Raw genomic sequence first — 20,699 nt, 5'->3', positions numbered from 1 at the left:
CCTTGTTTCTCATTGTTGCTAGACTGTGAATGTTTTTTGGAGGAGAAATGACCAATAGGTCTCATTAAATACTTGTCCCCAACATTCAGCTCAGGGGCATATAGCAGATACTTGGTAAGTATTTTGAATGTATGAGTATTTATGGAACCCATACAGGGATTTTTTTAAAAAACAATGTGTATCTCATATCTGAATGCGTGAATGTGAGAGAAAATGGCATGGTATTCAGTGTACTAGTGTTTCCTCTAGCCCCTGCATCCATCTACGTGTATTATACATATACAAATGAAGAGATATGTTTTTCACATGTCAGTGTATGTGCATATGTCTATGTCTACATGTACATACATACAGTCATGTGTCACTTAACAACTGGGATACGTTCCGAGAAATATGTCATTAGGTGATATCATCATTGTATAAACATCACAGAGTGTACTTACACAAACATAGATGGTGTAGGTTACTGCGCACCTAAGCTATATGGTATAGCCTGTTGCTCCTAGGTTACAAACCTGCACAGCAGGTTTCTGTACTGTTACAGTCCCCAACGTTATTCATTAGAATACTAAATATAATTATAGTATATTACACTACTGGCTGTACTATACTGTAACTGTATTCAGTATTCTACTGGATATTGTAGGCAATTATAACACGATGGTAAGCATTTGTGTATCTAAACATATCTAAACAAAGGAAAGGTAATGCTTGCACTGCAGTGTTACAAAGGCTACAGCATCACTAGGCTATCAGAATTTTTCAGCTTTATTATAATTTTATGGCACAACTGTTTTATATGTGGTCCGTTATTGACAGAAGCATCATTATGAGGTACATGAGTGTACATATACTTCAGCCAAATTCTATCAAGACACTGATATCCATACTGCACATGTTTAAGTTTCTCCCCGTTAATTGGTAGTTGATTCATTTATTTAGCAAAGATTTAGCAAAGATTTAGCAAATCTTTCACTAGATAGACATTATAGTAGATACTGGAGATTTAACCATAAGAAAAATACAATTTCTCCCTAATGGAGGAGACAGTCAAATAATCATGAAAAAGGGAAAGGTATACAGTGCCATGACTTTGTAACAGAGGGCCTCTCATCACAGAATGGAAGGTGGAAAAGAAATCCTGATGAGACTTTTGAGCTGAGGGCGTAGTGATGACTAAGCCCTGACTAGGCCCTGGTTACTAGGAAGTGGAGGAGAATGGCACAGCAGGAGCACACCATAATGGTGGGAAGAAGTGAGCATGCTTGAGGAACGGAAAGAAGGGCCACTGTGGCAGGGAGAGCAGGGTGAGGCTGGGAAGGCGGGCGAGAAGTAGCGCACGTAGGGCCTTGCAGGCCAGCTTGAGGGACTGAAGACAGCCTCTCAGAGTAATAGAGGTGCCTGCAGGTTTAAGCAGGGGACTGGCATAATGAGATTTTATAAAGGTCGCTTTGACTCAGGTATGGAGAACAAATCAGAAAGAGGCAGGGCGGATGTGGGAAGAACAGTGAGGCTGAGACTACAGCAGCATGGTGGAGAGTAACGAATTCAAGAGTTCTGTAGGAGGTGAAACTGTGGGCTAGCCATGTAAACTTGGGAGACACATCCCAGATAGGGTTGCTGAAATGTTCACCTGGATAACATTGTCTAGACAGAAAGCATAGCGTGGGAGGAGGAGAAGCCTTATGCCAAACCCTAGAGAACTTGAACATTTAATGACTCCGTATAGGAAGATGAGGCTGCACAGGAAACAGGGCAGGCAGAAGTAGGAGGAAAGCCCACACTGGGGAACACAGAAGTTAAGGGACCAAGTGTTTTACTAAAGGAGAAGTAGTCAAGATGCGGAATCCTGCTGGGTTGTCAGCGAAGGAGATAGAAAATGAGGACACTGACCACAGGATTGGTTAATTAGTGACTTCAGAGTGCTTTCTCAGTGTCACAATGGGGAGGAAGTAGATTTCAATGGGTCATGAAACAAGAAATAGGAAAAAGTGACTATTGCAAATTTTCAAAGACAGACTGTGAAAAGGATTAGACTATAACTTGATTTGTTTATTAAACATAAATATTAGGAATGTCAGTGATTCAAAGCTTGTGAAGTTGCTGTTATTGTTTAGCTCTTCTTAGAAACTAAAAGAATAAAACCATGTACACTGTTATCTAGCCAGCCTTCCTACTGTTTGACTATTTTAAATAGCTCAAGAATATTTTGGCTAGCATTTTACTATTCACTATACAAAATGCTTTTTTTGCATGTTTATTTAGTCCTCACAAGATTTTATGTATCAAGAAACTAAGAGTCAGATATTAAATAACTTTTCCAGCCAAATAGTGTATGAAAAACTAAGATAGAATAAATGCAACTTTAAATCAAGAGTAGTTCAAAGAGGAAATTTTTCTAATGTACCAATTGTTGGTGTATATGTGTAAATATATATGTATAGATACACTCATATACATAGCTGTATACCACAATTAAGAATGTACCAAAGCTATTGTTTTAGTTTTCCAAAAGTTAGCACTTTTAAATGCTTTACTTGTATTTCTCTTATTAAGTTCAGTTATTTTTAGTAGGTATTTTATTTTATTTTATTTTATTTTATATTTTGAGGTGGAGTTTCACTCTTGTTGCCCAAGCTGGAGTGCAATGGCACAATCTCAGCTCACCGCAACCTCCGCCTCCCAGGTTCAAGCAATTCTCCTGCCTCAGCCTCCCTAGTAGCTGGGATTACAGGTGTGCACCACCACGCCTGGCTAATTTTGTATTTTTAGTAGAGACAGGGTTTCTCCATGTTGGTCAGGCTGCTCTCAAACTCCCAACCTCAGGTGATCTGCCCGCCTCAGCCTCCCAAAGTGCTGGGATCACAGGCGTGAGCCACCTCGCCCAGCCAGGTCTTTTAGTAACATTTATTGCTACTTTTTGAAGATCAATTAATATGTTTAATTTCTCAATTATATGTGCATCTCAAACTCATTTCTCACTTCTGATTCCTAGTTTAGTAATATTGTAAGTATTATAATGAAGACATAGTTGCACCTAAGATTTTTTAAATTATATACCTTAAATAAAAGAAGTACAGATGAGGCATTCTTCATTTATCTGTTCATTATAGTTCCAGTGTAAGGCTGACTATCTAATTAGCTTAGCTTTAGGCAGCTTTAGTAAGATGAAATCACATTCCACATAATTCACCCATTTAAAGTGTACAATCTGATGACTTTTGGTGTATTCACAAAGTTGTACAACCATTGCCACAATCAATTTTTTATATTACTCCAAAAGGAAAACTTTTCTCCCCTGCACCCTTAGCTGTCACCTGTCTCTCTCTCCCTCTTTCTCTCCTAGTCCTCAGCCACTGCTAGTCCCACTTTGTCTCTATAGATTTGCCTACTGGGACATTTCATGTAAGTAGAATCAGAGGATATGTGATCCCTTGTGATTGGCTTTTCTTACTTAGCATAATGTTTTCAACGTTCATCTGTGTTGTAGTATGTATTTGTACTTCGTTTGTTTTAATGGCCAAATATTTCATTCTGTGTATAAAGTATGTTTTATTTATCCATCTATCAGACAATGGATGGACATTTGGATTGTTTCTACTTCTTGGAATATACCAAAGCTCTATTCACTAAGTATAATGTTCTTACTAGCTTTTGAGGCATAGACACTGTGTATGTGTAGATATAAAAGGCACTTGTTTGTCTAAGTCCATGTATGTAGCTCTGTTATTCTGAGATAATATTCCGACCTGGGTTCCATGTGTCTAAAGCCTGCGTTTTAACTTCAATGGATAACTGGGAATTAGGAGTTTTTTGACCACTTTAAATATAGTGTCTTGCCTTTGGATGAATAGAGTCATTAGGAGGAAAAATTTGGATGTAATGTCAGGTGAATCCCCAAACCAAGGTTAAAGAAGGAGAATACCTTTGGTTACACATAGATTTTCCACACACGGGTCATCAATGCACAGTCTGATTTGAGCTGAGAAACGTGGGCTTTGAAGGGCCGTTTAGTAGAAAATGAGTCTAGCAGTCCCCTTCAAAATCTAACCTATGTCGGTGTCTCCTTGAATAGATTTTCCCTTTGCCCTCTCCCATTTATCCTCACCCTGTGATTTCTAATAATACCACTCGCTGCTCTTTACCCTGCCAAGATTTAAAATACTCCTGCTATGTAGCATCAGACCTCAAGAACATGAAATATGTACCTTTTATTGCAGGCTTCTATCATTTGTTTTTGGCTTAAATCAACTTGAAATCTCCCTTTGTGTGGCCTTTTCTATATGGCCTTATAAAAAAGTATGTACAGTAGATAGCCACAAAATAGTACCTTCTCATTTGTGCCAAGCTTTAATAAGCAAATGAAAAAATAGCTAATATTTTATTAATTTTAAGTATGATTTTCCCCTTTCGTAGAAGTCCCTGAATTGCTGCCAGCCAAAATAAAATATTGCTGTTCTAATTTTAGTATTTTATTACATTGCATTTCATGTAATTCCTTAGTTTAAGGCCAATACCATCAGAAGAAAATTGTGCAAGTTATGCTAATATTGAGGTTCTGAGTTCTGAATTTGTTTTTACATTTGTTTTGATAAAAGTGTATTTGGGGTCAGAAAGCTAAAAGGGCATTTACTGTTTCTAACCACCTCCTCCCGCCCCACCACTGCCACCGTTGAACATGTGAAAAGCACCAGGAAGCACACTAGACGGCCCCATTCTTACTAAAGGGATTGAAGTAGAATAGATGAACATGGAGGGAAATAACTTGTAGGTTTGCCTGCAGCTCAAGTTACTAGAAACAATAATTACTACATGCCGTGCCCATGAGGAAATCTTAGTAGGTGACCCATTTACTATAATGTCTGAAGTCAGAGAATTTAGTCTGTTTCTCCCCAAAATCTGGTACAATTCATGGCAAATAGTAGGTGCTCGATAGGCATGTATTGAACTGATGGATTTATTTATTTATTTATTTATTTATTTATTTATTTATTTATTTTTATTTTATTTATTTTTTTTGAGACGGAGTCTCGCTGTGTCGCCCAGGCTGAGTGCAGTGGCTCGATCTCGGCTCACTGCAAGCTCCGCCTCCCGGGTTCATGCCATGCTCCTGCCTCAGCTTCCCGAGTAGCTGGGACTACAGGCACCCGCCACCACACCCGGCTAATTTTTTGTATTTTTAGTAGAGACAGGTTTTCACCGTGTTAGCCAGGATGGTCTCCAGACCTCATGATCCGCCTGCCTCGGCCTCCCAAAGTGCTGGGATTACAGGTGTGAGCCACTGTGCCCGGCCTAATTGATGTATTTATTGAATGGATTCCTGTATGATAAACTTCTTAACCAAGCATTCTGGGCTTTTGATCTCTGATTTCAATTTGTATCTCTCATCTAAGCCTGTTGATATAATACAAAAATTCACTTTAGTCAAAAAATTCCATTTGTTGCTGCAACCATTTTCTATGGTGGTCCTTTGAGCAGGGAGCTTGTGGAAAGGACGTGGATCTTGTAAAAATGAGGAAGAGGCAGAACTGGCACAGGACTGTGGAAGGGTGGGGTAAGACTTAGGTAACCAGACAGGGAAGAAGAGAGAACTCTAGATTAGAAAAGCAGATGAGCTGATAAACCTTTCCTTGCCTCTAAAACTGTATTCTGACTTAACTAAGCCCACAGGGCCTTCAGCTCATATGAAAAGAAACAAGTTTCATATCTTTGTACCAATTGCCCACATACATTTGATTTATAAAGCAATTAAACGTATTTGATTTTTATGAATTATATCTGGGTCTTACTGCTACATTTTTCTAACCTACCTAGGCTTTTTAAGTGGCTTAATAAGCTTTATTCCCTTGTTCTTAGGGGTGAAAAACAAAAACCAGATAATTCTGACCTCAACAGCCTAATATCTGAAATCTTAAAATAGTCAAGGCCGTATCTTTCCTTACACTAAAATACTCCACAAGTGTTTAACAACTGTAAGGCAAAATATTCTCAATGTAGTCTCTGTTATTTCACTGTGTATTGGTTTTTAATATTTCATCTGTGTCTCACGATGATCACTTAGTAGCAGCTAACTGCGGGAATTAATATATTTTTAATTGCCAAAAATTGTATAAAGAGAAAAGGAACAGAAAGAGAACCTGGGGTGACTTTGGCTTTTAACACTGCAGCTCCTGGCACAGCCTGTGCCTGAGGCAACCTTGGTCGTCTAGCAGTATCGTATGCGAGTCTTCTGGTTGGACAGTAAAGGACATTTGTGGATCTGTCCATGACCTCTCTCCTTTATGCACTGCCAGTTCCGGTGTCATCATTAATTAGCCTTCAGGTCTCGCGTTTGTCTGCTAGAAAGCATCTCAGATAAGCCACCTCAACAAATTGGAACAGGCAGGCTGCCTGGCGCTCCGGGGCGCGCGGCTCTGTGGGGACTGTGGGAGGGCAGCCCTCTCCTTCGATCATGTGGGGAAGTTTGATTCTAACAGGGCACGTGGGAATCCCAGCCCGTGGGGTGCAGCGTGGACCTCGGAGCACAGCAGTGGAGCTGCTCGCGTTTGTACTGGTTTCAGTTTCTCATTTCAAAACCGCGAGGCTTGGAGGCCTGGGGGATTTATTTCCCATTTTGCTTCGTCTTTCCCCAAGGCTTTGCCTGCATTCTTCAGTGAATTCCACAGTGGGTGGTGGAACTTCAGCACGGGAATGAAAATCATTATCCCCAAGTTCTAAACAGGAGATTTGCACTGTGGCACATTTCTGTAAATACGGTGCCCAGCATCTGTGGTGAATAATCCCCAGCCATGACTCTCTTGCTGTTCTGACTTTGACATGTTTCCCAACCAATTTCGCTAAATCATAAAAATAACAAATAATATTTATGAGCCTGCTTGCCTGTGCCAGGCATTCTGCAAATCACTGTGTATGTATTATGTTAATGACCATATCATGCCTATGTTGCGGGGGGTCCCCATTTCGCAGATGAGAAAAACAAGCCACGGCCTACCTGAGCCCTCGTAGGTCTCGATCCAAGCACAAGCTCTTTACCACCGCCATGATATGGCCTCATAAAATTTAAGCAATTTGATGGGCACCACATGGGCTCTGTCACCACATCTAGCACGAAGGGAGAGCTGCAGTGATCAACCCTGTGAATTCAGGCAAAAGCGAAAGTATTGCTTTTGTAATTGGGGAAACAAGCTCTGCCTGCAGCTCTGCTTTCACCAGGGAGGAGCCAGGGAGGAGTAACCTTGAAGGAATTACTGTCAGGCCTTCGATTATGTCCTGTTAGTAAATTGCAGGCATGTTTTATCCTATGTTTATGGAAAACAATTCTATATAAATGAAATTGTTGGAGTTTGAATATAGTAGAGGGTTAATTAATTTTTTTTTTTTTTTTTTTTTTTTGAGACGGAGTCTCGCTCTGTTGCCCAGGCTGGAGTGCAGTGGCGTGATCTCGGCTCACTGCAAGCTCTGTTTCCCAGGTTCACGCCATTCTCCTGCCTCAGCCTCCCAAGTAGCTGGGACTACAGGCGCCCGCCACCACACCCGGCTAATTTTTTTTTTGTATTTTTAGTAGAGACGGGGTTTCACCGTGTTACCCAGGATGGTCTCGATCTCCTGACCTCGTGATCCACCCGCCTCGGCCTCCCAAAGTGTTGGGATTACAGACGTGAGCCACCGCGCCCAGCCTAATTAAATAATTTAAGGAACTCTTCCCAATTTATATTGTGGGAAATTCTAGCCTTTCTTTAACTGTATTCTCAGAATCATAACTGGAAATAGGAAACTTTATGTGGCCACAGATGTTCATTAAGAAATGCCGATTCCTTAAAGCAGATGTCTTTCCTGTTTCCCCGCCTGCCTTCGGAACTACCCAGTCGGGATAATCATCTCTGTTACCTTCCCCGCCTGCCTTCGGAACTACCCAGTCGGGATAATCATCTCTGTTACCTTCCCCGCCTGCCTTCGGAACTACCCAGTCGGGATAATCATCTCTGTTACCTTCCCCGCCTGCCTTCGGAACTACCCAGTCGGGATAATCATCTCTGTTACCTTGCTTATGACTCATGGGGTGAGGTGGTGGACGTTTCTGGGGGTCTTTAAAATACTCTCAACCCTTTGAGATCATCTTGGGACACCTCACCGTGTTTGAGGAGTACAGAGACGGTGACCCCTTGGTGCACCGCCCTCCTGGAAAGCAGGGGAAGGAAGAGACGAGACAAGCAGTTCACACTGCATCTCTGGAAAGCCCACTTGGAGTCTGGGTCAACATTGCTAATATGTATGCATGTGTATGTTTTAGACAGGGTCTCACCCTGTGAGACTAGGCTGGAGGACAGCGGTGGGGTCATGGCTTATTGCAGTGTCGACCTCCCTGGGTTGAGGGGATCCTCCCACCTCTGCCTCCTGAATACCTGGGACCACAGGTGCACACCCCCATGCCCAGCCAATTTTTGTATTTTTTGTATAAACAAGGTTTCACCACTTTGGCCAAGCTTGTCTCAAATTCTTGGGCTCAAGTGATCCATCTGCCTTGGCTTCCCAAAGTGCTGGTATTAGAGGAGTGAGCCACTGTGCCAGGCCAACATTGCTAATTTTATTTAAACTTTCCTACACATGAGAATCTAGTTAAGATGAAGAAACCTTTTCCTTCATCTGCTTTTCCCTTTCTCCGTTTCTTCCCTTTCCTTGTTTCTTTTCTTCCTTTCCTTTTTCTTCCTTCCTTCCTCTCTTTCTCTCTCTCCCTTCCTTCCTTCCTTCCTTCCTCCCTTCCTTTCCTTTTTTCCCTTTTCCTTCCTTCGTTCCTCTTTTTCTTTCTCTCTTTCGTCTCTCTCTTTCTCTCTCTCTCTCCCTTCTTTCCTTTCTTCCTCCTTCCCTTCCCTTACCTTTCCTTTCATTTCCTTTCCTTTACTATCCTTTTCTTTTCTTTCCTTCCTTCCTTTCATTCTTTCTTTCCTTTCTTGTCTGTCTGTCTCGGTCTATTGCCCAGCCAGAGTACAGTGGTATGACACTGCAGCCTCTGTCTCCTGGGCTGAAACAACCCTCCCACATCAGCCTTCCGTGTAGCTGAGTCTACAGGCATGCATCATCATGCCTGGCTAACTGAAAAAAATTTTTTGAAAGACAAGGCCTCACTGTGTTGCCAGACTGGTCTTGAACTCCTGGCCTCAAGTGATCCTCCCACCTAGGCCTCCCAAAGCACTGGGATTACAGGTGCGAACCACGACATTCAGCCAAGATAAGGAGATCTGATGCTGTGGCCAGATACATGGAGCTCTCTAGAGAAGTTTGGGAAGAAGTAAATGAATCCTGCACGATGACTTCTCAGGGATTAATTTATAGACTTTTACATAAATACATATAATTAAAGGTAAAACAAACACTATGCAGAAGGTAATAGAGATGTTTGAAAGATGCAAAAACATTGGATTGAAAAATGCTTTATGGCATTGTTGACATCTCAGAGAAGCTTTTCAGGATGAACAGGACTTTGTCAGATATCATTGAAAGTATGTATGGCATGAGAGCAGAGCAGAGAACCACATGAATGAAGACATGGAACTGGGAATGCCGAATAATATAATTGGAACACATTGAACAGCTTTGGTTTGGTTAGTCAAATACATGTGGGAAATAGAGCTGAAATATGTCATAATAGAAAAGGCCTTAAATCCAAGGCTCTGAAGTTTGAATTTAATAGAATTCGCAATGAGAACCCATTAATAGTTTTATCTTCTTTTGTACCTTTCCCCCTTTGTTTTCAGGGGACAAGATTGCCTTATAATTTATAGAGACTAGAGAAAACTTAACAAGCTTCAAATTTAACTCTTGATCTCCTCTATCTCTTAAAAAAACATAATCCAACAAGATACTTCCCCACTATTCTCTATCTCAGAAATGGCACTTCCAGCAACCCATTGTTCACCCCTTTACTCTTCCATCTGCTTCAACCCTTCCTTGACTGAATCAGCAAGACCTGTTTGTTACACCTGCAAAATGTATTCTCAGCTCTGTCCACTCTCTCGCTCCTTGGATACCACTCTAACACAAAGTGTCCTATTTTGAGAAAAGAATGGTAGTGGGAAGGACATACTTATAGTTTGGCCACAGATCCATCTACTTCAAAAGAGGTGAAAGGTAATCTCATAATAGCAGAGAAGTTATAAAGTAGCTATTGCAGAGAGGACAAAAAAGCTTACAAAGAAAGGAAAAAACGTGGGAAAAATGAATGTTTTACATGATTATTTGACTGGATTTACAGAATTTGTTCTAGTTGTTTCAAGGTAAGATTTGTATTTTTTCAATAAGTCATTTTAAAAATTAGTCTTTGCATCCCAATGGACGGGATTTCCTAGATAGCCTTGGAATGGTTGTCGGAATAGCTAATAGCAGATATTCTAGATAGCTCTATAAAAACTCTTACAAAGAAACAATGTCAATAGATAGAGCCTGAATTTAGTACCCTGTCCTGTGATCTAGCATCCCTGTGTCATGAGAAATCCCTAGATACCTCTGAGAATGTAGGTGATTCTGACCTTGACTCAGAAAATGACAAAGGGTCCCCTCAAATTGTGCTTTCATTTTCAGCACCATTTTATAGGCCCCAGAGTTGTCTAGGATCTCTGCAATCTAGTTGGCAATATTGCACATGGAAAGTGTCAGATAACTAATTTCATCGAACATTTAAGTAGTGTCTTTTGCATTTTCTGTATTTCTGAACTGACATGTTTATTGCTTTGTCTGCAGTATATGTTCTGAGATGCTAGTTTTAAATATGCCAAATTATTGGATGGGAATTTCCCAATGTAAATAAAGATTTCCTTCCCAACCTCCTTCTTCCAAAATGCCTTACCTGTGTGTTTATAAATTCCTCCAAGATCTGTAGTATATGTCTCTCTATTTTGTGAACCTGGTGGCATGATATCTTTATGGTGAAAATCCAGTGCTTTATTAATAGGCTTTTGGACAAGAACATACCTAATTTCCAGCCATAGTCAACAGATGAAAGTGATCATGACTCAGCTCTAGCTTTGTAGAAATGAAACCTTTCTTTTCCCAGTGCATGCTGTAACTGGCACAAACACATAGGAACCTTCGGGAGATGCCTCTTGCCTGGGTTAACTGTCTTTTGTGATGGTGAACTATGAATACTGTAGTTTCCATGTAGCCAAATCATAACTATCCAATAAGGTAGAGATCATTTTTAAAAAGTCAAGTCACCTCAGACTTGATTATCAAACAGTACTCTACTACAAATTTTAGATTGTCTATCTGAAGTAAATTATATAAAATTATTTCCCATGTGTTAGTAGAGGATTAAAAGGAAGGATAGGTGAATGGGAAGCATGAAGAACAGGCAGGGTCCTCCCCAACCTGGGCTTAGTTCTCATGTTGGGATGCGTGTGTCACCCTGGCCAATCACTAGGTTGGTATCTAGACAACTTGGATGCCTGAGAATTTCTGCAATGTCTTTTTCACGTTCTACTTTTGGAGTATGAATCTGAAGAGGGCTGGGGCCCTTAATTTCATGAGACTAATCCTCGAGTAGTTTTTGCCTCTCTTCATCTTTGGGAGAACACAAGCAGAATACTTTACCTATCCCAAGTCAGAGACTTTTCTGTATCTCTAAAAGAAAAATGGAAGGATTATACATTGCCCTGTTCCTCAAGAGTGGTGTAGAATGAACTAATTATTTTTGTTGGTTTGCTTATTATTTCTGGTTTTTCTTCCCCTCCCCCGCTCCAACCCTGGAATTTGGACAAGCGGTAATTGACAAGGAATGTGCACAATTGATACTCAAGTGCATAGCACGTGCCTGGTCCATAGCAGGAGCTCAGCAAATACGTGTTCCTGAGTAAGTCTAATTCTAAATTTCTCTTCGCAGCAAGTGAGAAACAGATGGTGGTGGTGTGCAAGGAGTCCCCAAAGGAGTATCTCCAGCCTTTCAAGGACAAACTAGAGGAGTTCTTCCAAAAAGGTAGGAAGCTTTGTCAGCAGCATATACACGCGGCCCTGAAACATCCTTCATTTCATGAATCTTTTCTCTGAGGCCCATGGCCCCTTGCATCCTGGCTGACCACAGGCAGCTCTGGTGATTTCATTAGCCCATCTCTCCATGGTGGTTACATACTCACAGTAAAGTTGTCCTATAGCTTTTATGTCATCTTTCAAATCCATTTTAATATTTTAAATTCTTGAATGTTACTCTGGCTTTTGTAAATTCTCTGAGGACAAACTTTTTTTGTCTTTTCATGGAGCTCAAGGAATTCCTCAGCCCACGTTCACCAACAAACGACATACATGTAAGGCAGGTGCAGTTATGCGTTTCATATTTGTGGTCAAGCTGGACAGGTAGATGGTGATCACCCTCCTGGTTTTATGAGTGTAGCAACTTGGAAACTTGTGTTATATTTTCCATTCCTTTTCAGATAGGAAAATTAGGGCCAAATGAATGTCACCCATCAATCACTTGCTACCTATCAGCCCTCTGGGGTTGATCAGTAGAAGTGATATGCATGAGACTCCACACCTTCTTTGAAATCTTAACAGATTTCCTTCCTTTACAGTTTTGGCATGCGTAGGGAACTTCTGTTGATCAGGGTTAGTGAACATGGAAGTAGCACGTCTTTTAGATAATTCCTGTTCTAATTTCTCAAATTTAACTTAAGATGTAAAACAAAAATAAGTGTGGGCTTGTTGAAGACAGCTTATTTCCTTGCTGGAAAGCTAGAGGAAACACACATAGGAGCCTTAAGGATATCTCCACATGCTCTTTCTATTACTGAGTAAGGCCACATGTTACCACACCATCAACAAAAGACTGTTAAGCAGGGTGAATGCATAAAGTGTGGCCAAACCAGCTTGAGAATCGGCAGGGAAATTCTCAGTCTATGAGTCAGAGGAACTCCATTCCAGCTGCTGCTCCCTTGGTGCAGAGACCATTGCTCCCTTGTCCATGATGAAAGGTTGTCTGTATTGAAGTAGAAGAAGTCAGATTTCTCTCTCAGCCATTACAGAACCTCATATATGATGGAAGAAATGCTGTCAGGCAAAGAACCATCTTGAGAGCAAAGATACCAATATTTGCGTGCTGTGTGACTATAGGAGATGGGTTTTATAAGTGACTTATCAAAAAATGCATTGCTATGTAATTATACTGTGTAAATATAACCTAAGTAGCCTGAAGAAAAGCATAAAATACTTCCCTTTGCTGACCCCAGTTAATAGTGTCTGCTTTTTACATATGTAGAATTAACTTGAAATGAGGCTCATGTGTACTTGGATTCCATCTTTATTTGTAATTGCTATTCTATTTCTAGAAAATTTTGCCATATGTATGTCAGGATACTATCTGCCTGCATGCTGTGATGCCCTTAGAATCCTGCCTCTGCAAAGCAGCTAGCTTATATCGTGAATTTTATTTTTTTTGTTGAAAAGACATAAATATGATTAGATTTAAAACCTTGAGAATCTTCTTTGGTACCTTGGAAAAGGAATTTGCAAATCCCCTTTTGGGATAATGTGTTAACCTCTTCTCTACTAGGGCTCCCAAGACAACTCTGGTCTATTCAGAGAAAGGGAATTTATATGAGGGAAACTGGATCTTATGTCAGGGAAGTACGGGTATGGCCATAGTAAGCTGTTCTAAGAAAGTCCTAGAACAGTGGTTCTCAACTCTCTTGCGTATTAGAATCACTTGGGAGATTTTTGACAATCTTGATAACCAGGCCCAACTCTAGACCCATCATCAGCGTCTCTCAGGGTGGGACCAGGCATCAGATTTTCCTTTTTTTTTTTTTAACTCTCCAGGTAATTCCAATGTGGAACCCAGATTGGCAGCCAATACTGTCCAACTTACTTCACTTTTTAATGTGTATTCAAAGATTTATTCTGAGCCTGCTATATGTTAGGCTCTATGATAGAGACCGAGAGTACTAAGATTAATTGTATACCCCTACACCCTGTCCCGGAGTATGTTAGTGGGAAAAGATCTATAGTTGAATACAATCAGCTCCTTTTTTTTCTTTTTTTTTGAGATGGAGTTTTGCTCTTATTGACCAGGCTGGAGTGCAATGGTGTGATCTCGGCTCACTGCAGCCTCCTCCTCCAGGGTTCAAGCGATTCTCCTGCCTCAGCCTCCCAAGTAGCTGGGATTACAGGGTGCCCACCAGAACGCCCGACTAATTTTTGTATTTTTAGTAGAGATGGAGTTTCACTATGTTGGCTAGGCTGGTCTTGAACTCCTGACCTCAGACAGTCCACCTGCCTCAGCCTCCCAGAGTGCTGGGATAACAGGCGTGAGCCACCGAGCCCGGCCAGTCATCTCCTCTTTAACCAACAGATGAGGTAAAAGTGACATTAGGAATAACATCAAATCATGCTTAAAACAAAACCACCCAAAACAAGACATAAATTGAATGTGAAGGAAACATTACCATTCTATTTAAAAATTTAAGAATATAAAAATATATATACTGTTGTAGGAATCTTAAACATTCCCAATATTGTATGGTAGAAAAGTCTACTGTTGAAATAGCTTGTTATGATTGTTTCATTACTTAACTCATTTTGTCAAAAAAACAGTCTAGACTTGTGCTGTTCGATGTGGCAGACATTAGCCACATGTGGCTTTTGAGCAGCTGAAATGTGGCTAATCCAAACTGAGATGTCTTATAAGGGTAAAACACACATGGGGTTTTAAAGACTCGGCAGAAAAAACATGTAAAATATTTTATTGCTGATTTTTTTATACTGATTGCATGGTAAACTGATAACATTTTAGATATGTTAAATAAATAAAGCATGATTATTCATTTATAGGTAAGTTAATAAGTATGTTAATAACCTGACAAAATATATTAGCTAAATTATATTTCTTCTGCTTTTTGAGTGTGGCTACTAGAAAATCTAAATTATATTTGTGGTTCACATTATATTTCTCTCTGAAGGTGCTAGTCTGGAGGCATGTTCCATAGGCTTTCCTCAACTCATTCCTACACTCTCTTCTCACTTTCGCTCTACCTTCTCAGCTTGAATCCTAAGTTATTGGAATGTAGAATTTGACAAGCTAGCCCCCTGTCCACTCTGGGCCTGGCCCTTGTTTGGCTCTCAAGTGGGGCTACTTAACCAAAGGAGGTAACAGCATGCTACTTGATCAGGCTATTACCTCTGCGGTTCTGAAATGTATGGTTTAGGGCCTGTGGTTAAGAAATACATTATCGTTCACAGCAATATGCTATGATGTAGGGGCTGGGGTTTTGCCAAATTGCAGTATATACAAATGGAATATCTCCTCGCTGCTGTTTGGAGTTCCAAATAGTAGTTCCTTTATTACGTAGATATTTCACTGATTCATAGAAAATGTAGATTTTCCATTTGCCACAAATATGCACTATTCACCATAGATAATCCAATTTCTATGACAATTGTCATACAGTTTAAGTATAGTATTTCATCTAATATGCTATTTATTGTGAGAAATACCATTATTCCATGTACTACTAAGAAAGATAAATTGCTGCCATAAGCCACAGCATGTAGATTCTTAAGATGTACCCCAATATCAGAGGCTCTAAAATACGAAAATTCTATCAATTTTGGAGTTGGTGTAATGTGGTACTGTAATTAGGCATATAGAATCAGAGAGGAAGAATGCCCAACACTTTTAGGTAAGACTTTCAGCAAAGGAGATATTTTTGTTCAGACTTGAAAAAGAGCAAAATAATAACGATGACAATGATGTTAACATTTACTGAGTGCCTCTATCTGCTAGATACCATGGGGAACAAATCGCCTTTTTACTTAGTCACCATGACAGTCCTTTGAAGTGAGTACTGTTACCACCCTGCTATACAGATGAGGAAATTGAGGATTAGAAATTCTCAGCAGACAGGCTACAAAGGGCATTCCAGGCAGAGGAAAACACTGCAAGTCTCAGAAGGATGAAAGACATGATGTGTTTGGAAAATGGCAAGTGACTTGGTGTGGCTAGATCACAAGGCATATGAGAAGAACCCAAGACCAAAAAGGAGATAAGAGTCACAATATGACTTGCTAAAGAATCTGAACTTTATCTGACAGGCAGCAGATAATATTGGAAAATAATGTGTACAGGAGTGACATGATCATGTTGGATTTGTTTGTATTGTTTTGGTTTGTGCAGGTTTTTTGTGGGGTATATCACTGCTTTTTGTTGTTGCTGAGAAATATAACTAACAGTAATATGCAAAAAGGTTGAACAAATAACAGACTAATGCCATTGCAAAAGCGATGGCAAAGCCGAGGTGGGAGGATCACTTGAGGCCAGGAGTTGGAAACCAGCCTGGGCAACAGAATGAGACCCCATCTCTACAAAAATTAGTTGGAAGTGGTGGCACCTGTAGCCTCAGCTACTTGGGAGGCTGAGGTGGGAGGATTGCTTGAGCCCAAAAGTTCAAGGCTACAGTGACTATGATTACACTACTGTGCTCCAGCCTTAGCAAGAGAGCAAGACGCTGTCTCTAAAACAAAACAAAGCAATGGCAGTAAAAATAAGAAGGAAAAGACATAATTATAAACAGTAAAGGGCTGTTTTAGGCATTATAGGACAGGATAATAAATTGGATGTACAAAATGAAACAGAGGAGAATAGGGTAACTCCTTTTTCTTGCTTGGATAACTGGCTGGATACTGGTAAGGAAGACTAGATTTGAGATGGAAGACAGTGAGGTCGACGTTAGAGATGTTAAATTTGCACATATGAGACATGCAGGTAGAGATTCTGGGCTCATGGGAGACAGCTAGATGAGACTCTAAAGGTAGCAGTTCAAGTCATAGGAATGAATGAGATAGCCCAAAGAGAAGGGTGTAGAATGAGACAATACGTGAAGTATCAGAGTATCTGAGCACAGGGTATCATATAATAAATGTAACTGAGAAAAGATGCTCTGTACTTCCATGGCACAGCTTATACAGAGCATTTTGCAAGGAAGTGAATTCTCTATTAGGAGTCTTATCACTCATAAAGTTTTAAGCAATTGTATTCTTTATGCCTGAGAAGTCACATGCGTTGTGACTCAGGATTATTTTTACATCAGCTGCAATTCAGCTCTAAGAATCATGATGATTTAATTTTTCTTCTGTAAATCATATCCTGTTGCCACACTCAAATGGAGATGATGCATTTATCCTTATGTCTTCTATCATTCTTCCCTTCTCAGAATGCCCTTATATAGTGTTATTTGACAAAACTGTGGTACATTTTCTTAATGAATTTCATTTTCGGAGAAGAATTGAGTGTAATTTTAATGGCACCACTTGGCGGGGTTGCAAACTCCATGATATCCATGCCTTTTTTCTTACGTGTCTTTTTTCTTTTCTACACTAGGCTCTTGTTGAAGCTGGTTTATGGCTCAGTTCAGAATAACCTTGTGCAGGCATTTTGTGAGCTCCTGCTTTCCCACCCTCAGATCAAACGTGGTCATAATGATATGGCCTTCAAAAATGTGATGCTCACATTAAAAGTCCCCATAAACATGGCAGGGATCCTATAATTAAAAGAAGGCGCAGAGCAACTGATTAGATCCCAGGTATAGATCTTGTAGGTGGTCTTTTCATGCTGTTAAATTGGTCATTTGTATTTATAGCTTTGGCAGGGAGGGCTGGAACCTAAACTGGCTCTAATCCCAGCACTCTCCCACACTTAGCCTTATCTCATTCTCCATTAATTTCACTTGGCATCCATGAACGGAGCCAAATTCTAAATGATTCTGCCTGAACCATTCTAGCTCTAGTCTGTGAAACTATTTTCTGAGTTTCTTTGACCAACTGAGATTAGAGATACTCTTTTTTGTTTGTTTGTTTGTTTGTTTGTTTGTTTGAGACGGAGTCTCGCTCTGTCGCCCAGGCTGTAGTGCAGTGGCCCGATCTCGGCTCACTGCAAGCTCCGCCTCCTGGGTTCCTGCCATTCGCCTGCCTCAGCCTTCGGAGTAGCTGGGACTACAGGCGACCGCCACCACGCCCGGCTAGATTAGAGATATTCTTAATATCAAAAATTGTTTTATTTTACCTGTGTAACAAACCTTCACATGTACCCCCAAACCTAAAATAAAAGTTTAAAAAAAATCTGTTTTCTAGTAAAAAATAGATAAATTTACCAGACTTCAATAAACAAAAGCAATAATTCTGATTTTCTGCATTGAATGCAAAAGGAATTCTATAAACAGATGAGTATTCCATGACAGCTGGGACTGTGTCTGTTTTGTCCTGTTCACTTACTTGTCCCAACATAATATAGGCTCAGCCTGTCCCATGATAGGTGTTAATAAGTATTTGTTGAATTTATGAACAAACAACTTAAATTGTGTGAAGTACCTGGAGGCTACTTTTTCCCCTCCTTGGGTTTTCTGTTTAAATCCTTTGCGAATTGCTGAATCATCCCAGAATCTGGAGAGGTACATTTTTGGTCAATAGTACATTTCTGTGATCAGACCTCCTGGATATAGAATCATCTTTCTATGTTGGGCATATGCATATAATCTATTCTTAGTAAATACTTGGGTCAGATTAGATTGACAAAGGCCATACTTAAATCTCTAAGTTGCAAAGTAAGAGCAGGTTATTATGTAATTTCTTCACTTCAACCCCCAGAAATGTAGAAACAAAACTATCTGAATCACCATATTCAACCACTAAGGTTACAGAGATCAGGAAAGGTCAGTAATCTGAGCAGTGTAACCTGTGAGGGAAATAATTCTGCCATTCTTTACAAAGCTTGTGGAAAGAAGAAATATGGCTGGAGAACATGCACTCTGCATGAGCCAAAATGGGTTCTTGTATACCCCACTGATACTCAAGAAAATACCAACAGTCGTGGTTCCAAAGATCATCACATGGCCAAGAATTAAGATAATCTCTTGTGACTTCCGGATCACTTAAGTAACAGAGCAGTAATCCATGGAAGATGAAGAAAGCTATTTGACTAGGTGCAGTGGCTCAGGCCTGTAATCCCTGCACTTTGAGAGGCCAAGGCGGGCGGATCACCTGAGGTCAGGAGTTCGAAACCAGCCTGGCCAACATGACAAAACCCCATCTCTACTAAAAATACAAAAATTAGCCGGGCATGGTGGTGTGCACCTGGAATCCCAGCTGCTCTGGAGGCTGAGACAGAATTGCTTGAACCCGGGAAGCAGAAGTTGCAGTGAGCCAGGATCATACCACTGCACTCCAGCCTGGGCCAGAGTGAGACTCCTCCAAAAAAAAGAAAGCTATTTTATCAGAGATCTATTAAGTAGGCTTTTATCTAAAAGGGCTAGAGAGGATTTTTTTTCCCAGAAATTCCTGCAAAGAGCTTATGGTTTCCCCCTGAAGTCAGTTTCTAATGACCATCCAGTAATGGAGTTGTTAAATTATGGTATTTCCATACAATGGAATACTAAGCATCTGTTTTTTAAAAAGAAAGTCTATATGTATTGACCTGGAAGGATCCCTAATGTATATGTTTAAGTGGATAAAAGCAAGGGTCAGAAGAGTAGTTATGTTATTATTAGGTATATTATTTTATCATTCAGATAAAGATGAAGCAAAAAATGAATGCTACCTAACAGTGAGAAAAAATAAGAACTAACCTAAGATTGACCGGGCGCGGTGGCTCACGCGTGTAATCCCAGCACTTTGGGAGGCTGAGGCAGGCGGATCATGAGGTCAGGAGATCGAGAACACCCTGGCTAACACGGTGAAACCCAGTGTCTACTAAAAATAAAATTTTAAAAAATTTAGCTGGGTGTGGTGGCGAGCGCCTGTAGTCCCGACTACTTGGGAGGCTGAGGCAGGAGAATGATGTGAACCTGGGAGTCAGAGCTTGCAGTGAGCCGAGATCACACCACTGCACTCCAGCCTAGGCAACAGAGCAAGACTCCGTCTAAAAAAAAAAAAACTAACCTAAGACGGATATTCAGCTGGTCCTCACCATAACACCCATACAGATTGCGTGTTCTGCTAGTTAGTACCTAAGTTATTATTAAATATTTAGACCATTACCCCTAAAACTTATCAGACAGGTTCATTGCTGCAGCAGGTAGAAAATAGGCAAATGAGGTTCATAGGTGTATGCAGATTTTTCATAAATTTGGGGGTTTTAACCAATGAATACCTCTTAAATATTAAACAAAAATTTTTTTTGAACAACTAACTTTCTATAGTACTTTGCACTTCACATTTTTCCCCCAAGATTTTGCTTCCTATTCATTGCTTCCCCATTATTATGCCAACTGGGGTCCCTTAGCCACCCGAACCTAGAATTGGAAACCAAATGGTCTTACAGCCTCCTTACTTTCATTGGGTGCTGGACTGGACAACTTAAAAGGAAATCTGAAGGTCCCTTATGGAGCCAGATCTATGAGCTAGTACCTTGGTTTCTTCCCTATGGCTCCCTTCTTTAACATCACTCTGGATAGCGCTATCCAATGGAATCCTCCCAGTCAATGAGAAAATACAAGGAAATGTTTAAATGCATTGAGAGCTCAAGACAGTCCAGTCACACACACACACACATGCACACACACACACATGCACACACATGAATCTGCTGGAGCCCCAAAGTTCTTTCTCCTTGACTTGGATTGACTTCACTTATTTTGCTCATGGGTCCATCATCACTTCAGTTTCAGGTATCACACTTTCGTGATGTTATTAGGTATGTAACATGAACCCTAATTCACATTATGGTCAAGAAG

The 20,699-nt window shown here is 40.4% G+C and overlaps 1 protein-coding gene across 1 annotated transcript in view; it reads left to right on the top strand.

Moving 5' to 3' along the window:
• The window catches only part of FMN1 (formin 1), a 385,063-nt gene that overhangs the window by 283,471 nt on the left and 80,893 nt on the right, over positions 1–20,699 (top strand). The window contains 1 exon segment of the mRNA XM_050799309.1: positions 11,873–11,965. Within this exon segment, the coding sequence (XP_050655266.1) occupies positions 11,873–11,965 (93 nt within the window).

Source organism: Macaca thibetana, chromosome 7 (assembly GCF_024542745.1).
Source record: "Macaca thibetana thibetana isolate TM-01 chromosome 7, ASM2454274v1, whole genome shotgun sequence".
Taxonomy (NCBI): domain Eukaryota; kingdom Metazoa; phylum Chordata; class Mammalia; order Primates; family Cercopithecidae; genus Macaca; species Macaca thibetana.
This window is presented reverse-complemented; position numbering and strand designations above follow the sequence as displayed.